This window comes from Eurytemora carolleeae, unplaced genomic scaffold (assembly GCF_000591075.1).
Source record: "Eurytemora carolleeae unplaced genomic scaffold, Eaff_2.0 scaffold490, whole genome shotgun sequence".
NCBI lineage: Eukaryota > Metazoa > Arthropoda > Copepoda > Calanoida > Temoridae > Eurytemora > Eurytemora carolleeae.
In genome coordinates, this window is record NW_019396962.1 from 108793 (window position 1) to 118796 (window position 10004).

At 32.3% G+C, this 10004-nt stretch overlaps 1 protein-coding gene across 1 annotated transcript; it reads left to right on the top strand.

Annotated features, from left to right (window-relative positions):
• Nucleotides 1–1469: 1469 nt before the first annotated feature.
• LOC111710538 (uncharacterized) lies at nt 1470–8796 on the top strand. The gene is made up of 9 exons (XM_023484643.1): nt 1470–1698; nt 3451–3505; nt 4387–4478; nt 5384–5454; nt 5995–6126; nt 7117–7244; nt 7587–7719; nt 7811–7899; nt 8467–8796. The coding sequence occupies exons 1-9, from the start codon at nt 1472–1474 to the stop codon at nt 8527–8529; spliced, it is 990 nt and encodes a 329-aa protein (XP_023340411.1). The 5' UTR covers nt 1470–1471; the 3' UTR covers nt 8530–8796.
• The last annotated feature ends 1208 nt before the right edge of the window (nt 8797–10004 follow it).

The window sequence follows — 10004 nt, forward strand, 5'->3', positions numbered from 1 at the left end:
CCATAAATACATTTGCCATAATTACACTTCCCATAAATACATTTGCCATAATTACACTTCCCATAAATACATTTGCCATAATTACACTTCCCATAAATACATTTGCCATAATTACACTTCCCATAAATACATTTGCCATAATTACACTTTCCATAAATAATTTTCTAACTTTTACAAAGATATAAATCCAAATATTTTTTCTAAAAATGCGAACAATCTTCTCATGAAAATTCCCAACTTTAGTTGTCATTGACAATACAATACTTTTCCAATAGAGCTGTAGCTTAACCTTATATAATGCTCATGAGCTATCCTTTGTTTAGATTTATTTGTTAATTGTAGTCACAAAAGTTTGAGGATTTGATTTGATTTGATTTGATTTGATTTGATTTGATTTGATTTGATTTGATTTGATTTGAATTGTAGTTGTTCAATAAAAAAGTGTATGGATGTTAATTATAACTATAATAAATTGTAATAATAGCAAGTGTAACCATTATAGCAAGTGTAACTTATGGCAAGTGTTTGTTACTTATTGCAATCGTATTATGGCAAGTGTTACTTATTGCAATCGTATTATGGTGTGAATATGGCAAATGTACTGAGCCCACTGTATAACTTGCTGCCTTAAAGGGACTGTAAGCGTAAATTCATGAGACCAAAAATTACAATGCCCTATTCACAGCGGAATGAATAAGATAAAAATGTTTAATATTTTGAAAAATTATTATTTTTTTCAATTGTGCTATCTCTACTGCGGGAAAAATAAAGGAATTATCACAATTTAACACTCTTGCATCTGATAAAAGACAATATGTTCCTTATTCTTGATTAGATAAAGGTGAATCGGGCATTGCCATCTTTGCATGTAAGGTCACTTAATATTACGGTTACATTTCCTTTAAAGTCAGTGCGGTACTTTAAATGAACTTGAGTCCTCAGTTGTATTTGTTTGACTGTGTATAGCAGTACTTTAATGTGCCATATACAGATCACAACAATATCTATCAGTATCAAAATATCAAATATAACTGACGAGAAATGGCGGATACAGTATAAATCTAAAGTAAATTTTACAATCAAAAACTGGTTTTGCTGCTGCTCTACAGACTTGTTCCCCCCTCGACTTCAGGGGTTTCACATCTTTCTCGTGAAGAACTCAGGGGCGAGGGAATTTATAGAACGTGACAAAGTGACGAAACCGTGGCGCAACAAGTCCTATTCCACAGTTGTATTTTTTTGACTGTAATGGGAATCTGGTAAGTGGGTTCTACAGAAGAGACGGGGTCAGGTAGAGGAACTTGAGTCCTATTCAACAGTTGTATTTGTTTGACTGTATAGGTGACCCTGGTAGGTGGGTTCTACAGGAGAGACGGGGTCAGGTAGAGGAACTTGAGTCCTATTCCACAGTTGTATTTGTTTGACTGTATAGGTGACCCTGGTAGGTGGATTCATGTCTTATTAGGAAAAGATGAAAATCATGGATTTCAACGTGGATTTGTCTGGGTTTCCAAATAGATCAACAACAAACGGCCAGACGGCCGAAATACTGACTAAACAACCAGTAAAATGCGTTTTATTAAAAGAAATTGTGAAGAAGAAAAAATTACGAAATCTCTTCTTTTTTTTCAGAAAAATGGAACTTCCTGACATTCCGTTTAATAAAGCTGAGTATATAGAAACTGCAAGTGGGAACAGGTATATATATATATATTTATTGTCTCATTAAAGGGAGTGTTTGCGAAGATTGAAATGGATTTATTTTTAGAATTAATCAGGCGCGTAGTGGAGGTTTAGCCTAGGGGGGTGCACTTTAAAGTTTAAAATCTATTTTAATATACCTGAAGGCTGACTATTAGTCATCTGACCATTATTACCAATCATACCTGGGTACCGGCCCCCCCCCCACTTCGCGCCTGGAATTAATTATAATTATTTTTTTGGGATTGAATTTAGAAGCACTGTTTATATCATATATGTATACTAGCTTGGGAACCCAGCGTTGCCCAGTGTACTCAATACTCATGGTTAATCCCGTTGTAAGCCCGCGCTTGGTCGCAAATTAAGATTTTAGCTAATTTATCTTAAAATCTTAGAATCTCAAAATTAAAATTTGAGACAAATCGGTCAAAGGGTTACTGAGTTATGATCGAACAACCAAACAAATAAACAGGTATTACAACTTTATATATATAGATATATAAAGTACTAATCTCTGTTTGTATGTCTGATCAAAACTCATGAAGCCAGTCACTCAAATCTATAGGTTTACTCGGTAGGAATACGGGTCTGATATTATCTTGCTTAAAAACTGAAATTAAGTGGGTTGACTTTTACATAGTTAAAGTTCAATTTCTATGCAAAGCTGGGTTCCCAAGCTGGTAATTATGATAAAACTGTATTATAGATAGTATTTTGTTTACTAAGTGTGCCATGCCCTACTTCTGAAAAAGCAACCTCCTTTGGCGTTTCATTAGATCAGCTTTAAAGGGAGTGTTCGCGAAAAATGAAAGGGGGTATAGGCTTAATGCGATAAAAAAAGCGCTTTTGATCGCTACTAATCTTACTTCTATCTGTTGCGTCTATTAGGAGAAAATTGTTAAAAACGTCTCATACCGAATAACATGGCGTCCATACAAATTGAGAAAATTGCAACATACGACTTAGACCGTAAAAAAAATCAATTTAATTTCAAACAAATCATTCAGATATTACAACTTATAGTCATCGATTATCTTATATATATAGTTATATATAGTTGATTTTTCATAATATGTTTTAATTGTTATGATCTGAGAGATACTTATAAAAACATTTATTCCTGTTTCGAGGATTTTTGGTAATGAAGACGACATTTTCATATTTTCCAGGAATATTCGAAAACAAGTTGTAAGCTAAATATTATTTTAAAAAACAAAATCAAAACTAGTATGAAATATCAAATATATAAAAATGTGGCGGAAGATAATCGATGACTATAGGTTGTAATATCTGAATGATTTGTTTGAAATTAAATAATTTATTGAATTGAATTGAATTGAAATTGTTTGATATTAATTTGATTTTTTCGCATTTTCCAACTTCCTCAATTTGTATGGGCGCTACGCTCTTCGGTATAAGACGTCTTTATCAATTTTCTACTTATAGACGCAACAGATAGAAGTAAGATTAGTAGCGTTCAAAAGCGCTTTTTTATCGCATTAAGCCTATACCCCCTTTCATTTTTCGCGAACACTCCCTTTAAACCTAACAGTGTTTTATCAATTTCTCCGTAAAAGATTAATAAAGGTTAACAAATTGTCAAATCTGTCGGAATTATTTTAAAATATTATATTCTCGAATTTTAGCTTGTTTTACCAGCAATAGTTCTTGTTTCAGGGGCCTTTAAAGAACATATTATATTTTGTAAGAATTGAATTATAAAATTATTAAATATATATATATATTTAGAGTTTCTAGAGCCAGTGTACTCTGTGGTTCACAGAATATTATTCTTAATGGAAAGGTAGTTTTCATAAAATTTAAAATAGTTAAGACGACATATATTTTAATTTCGAAGACGACGTTTTCTTATTTTTTGTAGTTCGGCATAAAATTAATAATTTTCTTCAGTATTTTTTTCGTAAAAGTTTTGCATTTTGTTTTCCCAAAATCTTCGCATTTTATATTAAGCGAAAATTTTCGCATTTTTTTTCGCGAAATTTTCGCATTTTTTCGCCAAATTTTTTTGCAAAACAGAGTAAAGCAAAATTTTGCGGAAAAAAGCGAAAATATTTGCATTTTTCGCGATCGAATGAAATGCGAAAAATTTCGGTTTTTTATTTAGCAAAAACTTCGCATTTTTTCGCAAAAAAAAGATTAAAGCCGAATTTCGCGAAAAAAGGGTAAATTTTCTCATTTTTTGCGATCAAACGAATGCGATCAAATGGGTAAAAATGCGAAATTTTTCAGTTTATGTAGCATCGTTATAATGGCTTAGTAATTTAATGGCGACCTGTGCTCCTCTAAATGTTGTTCTTAAGTAGTATGGATAGTAAAAATAAATTTTTATTTATTAACTGGAAATAATAAAAATTCTATTAAAAGTTGCACTTATTATGTTTAGAATATAGTTTAAGAAAGATGCAATTATTATGTTTAGAATATAGTTGGGTAAGATGCAATATTTATGTTTAGAATATAGTGGAGGAAGATGCAATTATTATGTTTAGAATATAGTGGAAGGAGATGCAATTATTAAGTTTAGAATATAGTTGAGGGAGATGCAATTATTATGTTTAAAATATAGTTGAAGAAGGTGCAATTATTATGTTTAGAATATAGTGGAGGGAGATGCAATTATTATGTTTAGAATATAGTTGTGGGAGATGCAATAATTATGTTTAGAATATAGTCGAGGGAGATGCAATTATTAGAGGAGATCTAGCAAATGTAAGAGTTGGGAGGCACTGTATTATCTCCAGTAAAGCAGTACTTAGGTTAGTAAATAAACCGTGCTGTACTCTACTCTACTCTACTCTACTGTACTGTACTTTACTCGACTCGACTCTGCTCTTCACTACTCTACTACACTGTATTGTACTGTGCCGTACTGTATCATACTGTACTTTATTGTACTGTACCGTACTGTACTGAACCGTACTGTGCTGTAACGTACTTTATTTTTCCGTAGTGTACTGTATCGTACTGTACTGTATCGTACTGTACTGTATTGTACTGTACTGTATCGGACTGTACTGTATCGTACTGTTCTGTATCGTACTGTACTGTATCGTACTGTACTGTATCGTACTGTACTGTATCGTACTGTACTGTATCGTAAGTACTTTACTGTACCGTACTTTACTGTACCGTACTGTACTGTACAGAACTGTACTGTACAGCACTGTACTGTACAGCACTGTACCGTACTGTACTGTATCGTACTGTACTGTACCGTACTGTAATGTACCGTACTGTACTGTAGGGTACTGTACTGTACCGTACTGTACTGTACCGTACTGTACTGTACCGTACTGTACTGTACTGTACCGTACTGTACTGTACCGTACTGCACTGTACCGTACTGAACTGTACTGTATCGTACTGTACTGTACTGTACCGGTCTGTACTGCACCGTACCATACTGTACCATACTATACTGTACTGCACCGTTTTGTACTGTACTGTACCGTACTGTACTAAACCGAACTGTGCTGTGTCGTACTGTACTATACCGTACTGTACTGTACCGTACTGTACTGTACCGTACTGTACTGTACCGTACTGTACTGTACCGTACTGTAATGTACCGATGTACAGTAGAGTACTGTACTGTATCGATGTAAAGTACCGTACTGTACTGTACCGTACTGCCTAATTACATCATAAAACTTTATTTTAGGCCGCCATTCAAGAAGTTCAGCAAAGGGGTTGCATTTTTCCCTTTGCAGATAGGAGATCATGTTTATATAGGTGAATTTATTTATTCATTTATATTAATTTATTCATTTATTTTTATTTATTCGCTTGTTCATTTGTTCGCTGCTTCATTTGTTCGTTTCGTCATTTGTTTTTTTGTTCGTTTATTCATTTATTCATTTATTTAGAATTATTCAGAATCGGTTAATTAATCTGGAGATAAAAACAAGAGGAGAACAAGCATTTTTTAAAAAGAGATAAAGCATTAATCCTGATACCATCATTCAAAAGTTCCCAGCTCTGGTTTATTTATATATTCTGATTTTATTTGATTTTATTATTCAAAGTGACCTTCCGTTTACAGAGGGGCATGTCCTATTCACAATGCTATCCTTTACACCTTGATTTGATCAGTATTTGGCAAAACTGGTCGTTTTCTAGCTCATAAAGTGAATTCTTTTGATTTCATCCCTTTGCATATGTGAATGTTGCTTTATCCTAAGTTCCAATATATATTTTGGGAAACTTATCTAGGAGAAGGAAATGAATGCTGCTATATCCTGAGTTCCTATATATATTGGGAAACTTATCTAGGAGAAGGGAGTGTGGTGAATGCTGCTATTCTGAGTTCCTATATATATTGGGAAACTTATCTAGGAGAAGGAAATGAATGCTGCTATCCTGAGTTCCAATATATATATTGGGAAACTTATCTAGGAGAAGGAAGTGAATGCTGCTATATCCTGAGTTCCTATATATATATATTGGGAAACTTATCTAGGAGAAGGAAATGAATGCTGCTATCCTGAGTTCCAATATATATATATTGGGAAACTTATCTAGGAGAAGGAAGTGAATGCTGCTATATCCTGAGTTCCTATATATATTGGGAAACTTATCTAGGAGAAGGGAGTGTGGTNTCATTATCATTATCATTATCATTATCATTATCATTATCATTATCATTATCATTATCATTATCATTATCATTATCATTATCATTATCATTATCATTATCATTATCATTATCATTATCATTATCATTATCATTATCATTATCATTATCATTATCATTATCATTATCATTATCATTATCATTATCATTATCATTATCATTATCATTATCATTATCATTATCATTATCATTATCATTATCATTATCATTATCATTATCATTATCATTATCATTATCATTATCATTATCATTATCATTATCATTATCATTATCATTATCATTATCATTATCATTATCATTATCATTATCATTATCATTATCATTATCATTATCATTATCATTATCGTTATCGTTATCGTTATCGTTATCGTTATCGTTATCGTTATCGTTATCGTTATCGTTATCATTATCGTTATCGTTATCATTATCGTTATCGTTATCGTTATCATTATCGTTATCATTATCGTTATCTTTATCGTTATCGTTATCGGTATCGTAATCGTAATCGTAATCGTTATCGTTATCGTTATCGTTATCGTTATCGTAATCGTAATCGTTATCGTTGTCGTCATTTAAGACTCGAGTTTTAGTTAGACTTTGTTTTAGGGAAAACCGGCACCTAGCTAGTTTGAGTTTATGTTAGGTCGGGCTGTACTTTAAAATCTCAGCTTAGGCCGCACGCTGCGCCCTGCATGATAGAAATTTTTTTTTTTGAGCTTTTAGAAGTTTTTAGATATGTTCCCGATATATCTTACCATCAGGAAAATATTTAAAAAAATTTAAAAGTACCAAAAATGTCATCAAGAAGATCAACAGGAAGAAAATTGCTCCACCCATGGAGCAGAAAGGTGTTTTACCGTCAGATGATGAGGAGGATACCTTACCAAAGGTTCCTACCAAGCTTGATGTTATAACTGTCGTGTACCTCAAGTCAAGATACAGGGTGTCCAACATCAAATTGGATCGTTTGAAGTTGTACAGATAATATATTGGCTTTGGCTTTGGCATTGTCATTGTCATTTAAGACTCACGTTTTAGTTAGACTTTGTTTTAAAGAAAACCGGCACCTAGCTAGTTTAAGTTTATGTTAGGTCGGGCTGTACTTAAAAATCTCAGCTTAGGCCGCACGCTGCGCCCTGCGTGATAGAAAACTTTTTTTGGCGCTTTTAGAATTTTTGAAATGTTTTCCTGATATATCTTACCAACAGGAAAATATTTTAAAAATTTTAAGATTACCAAAAATGGCATCAAGAAGATCAACAGGAAGAACAATGCTTTACTGGTGGAGCAGAAAGGTGTTTTACCGTCAGATGATGAGGAGGATACCCTACCAAAGGTTCCTACCAAGCTTCCATGCATCTCAAGTCAAGATACAGGGTGTCCACTGTCCAACATCAAATTGGATCGTTTGAAGTTGTACAGATGATATATTGTCACTCTAATGTATATGGGAAGACCTACGGCTGGATCCAGAGCTAGGGATTGTGAAAGGGGAGATCCTGTTGGGATTACAGGAGATCCCCCAGTCCTTACAGCAGAAGAAGGTAGATCAATTAATTGATTCAAAACTATTATTAATATAAAACCCAATAAGAATTTTATTTATAGGGGGTATTGTTATTTAAATTCTGTTAGGTACCGCAAAATTCAGGCATAGCTCAGATTTGGTCAGCTGCTGGAATCATCGCGATAAATTAACAATTTGTAGGAACCTTTTTTTCAATCCAGGCCAATTTATGAAAAAATTCTAAAATTGTATAAATCAGAGTAAATTGAAACTCCACATTTCATAAAGGGACCTGACACAACCCTTACCTTTCATCATTATCATTATCATTATCATTATCATTATCATTATCATTATCATTATCATTATCATTATCATTATCATTATCATTATCANATTGTCCATACTGTACATACCATGCCTATCGTCCATACTGTACATACCGTCCAAACTATGCATACTGTCCATATGTTACATACCGTCCATACTATGCATACCGTACATACCGTCCATACTGTATATACTATGCATGTATTACAAATTCTACAAATGAAATCAACAACAAAAATAACTCACAAATGAAAAATAAAATTATTTTTTTCAGGACAAAATGATTGATTTCACCAAGAGTTATTATCAGCACTTTATACCAGTTAGAGAGGCCTAATTAGAGGTCAAAGAGTAAACACTAGAGTTCAGAAAATTCTTAGCAAAAGGATGGGAAGGGCATTTAATAAACACAAAAGACCATATTAAAAATGTAGTTTTTTTGAAATAGCATGTTGGACCCCAATCAAATTTTTTTTATAGATTTTTTTTCAAAAATAAGCAATAAGAAGAACAACTGCACTATCTCTTCCTTCTGAATGCTAAAAACTGTGATTGGATCAATATTCTTTATAAATTATTAATTTGAATATTATTCTCTCCATTTTGTTGTCTTTTTCATTGCTATATATTCCCAGCTAGAGACCAAACTTTTGTAAATTTTTTTTTTGTAACATTTGCATTTAAACCATTTTAATTTAATTATACCTTATGTTAAAAATATTAATATCTTGATAAAGATTAAGTTTGAGTTGTCCGATTGAATAATTTTTGACAATAAATAATTTTGTTAATTTAATATTTTGTTAATTAATTAATTAATTAGGTAATTAACTTGATAAATCAATTTATTTTTAACAACTACTCAATTGATTTGCTATCAGAGCGGTTTGTTAACTCTCTTATCAATTTTCCAAGATACTAATCAATTTTTTTATCAATTGATAAATTGATAACAAAGATGAATGATTTTTTAATAGCTGAATTATTCAGATAAATGTTTGTCTCCTGTTCACTAAGATCAATGATTGATAAACTGCTGAATTATTTAGATAAAATGTTTGTCTCCTGTTTACTAAGATAAATCATTGATAAACTGCTGAATTATTCAGATGAAATGTTTATTTCCTGTTTAATAAGATAAATCATTGATGAACTGCTGAATTATTCAGATATAATGTTTGTCTCCTGTTTCCTAAGATCAGGAAGATTATTAACAGATGCCCAAGTGGGTCTCAAACAGTACAGACTCCTTCACAGGAACAGGAAAATATTTTTGACAACAAAAATTTGTTTTATACAGAAAGTTATAAGAAAATTGTTTAAATTTTATTCAAAACATTTTCTCGATTTTTAATATTGTGGTATCAACTATTTTTACCTTCTTATATGTGTAGAACTTAAAAATTATTGATCTCTTCATTTTAGGGAGGTAATAGGGCAGCAATAAATATTGCAGGGAATAAAACACTGCTAAGGCTTCCAAAGACCTTGTTGGGTTTTCAAACATCTCGAGGGAAGCCAATGCAATGTTAAACTCCCTCTTTTATTATTGCATTCCCATTGCATTTCCCATTTTGTTTGAAAGTTGGAAAAGAATAGTTTTCCTCTGCAGTGATTTGAACGGTATGGAAAGGTTCTCCAGTGATTCAAACGGTTCAGAGAAAGGTTTCGTAAACTCCAGTAGTGCTTCCCACGAGTATTTAGACAATGCTGAAGTATCATACGATGAAAGTCCGTTAGGTCAGTTTAGTAATTATACTTTGTTAATATGAAGGAACTGAAGCATAACTTCAAGGGACCCTCCATGCTAAG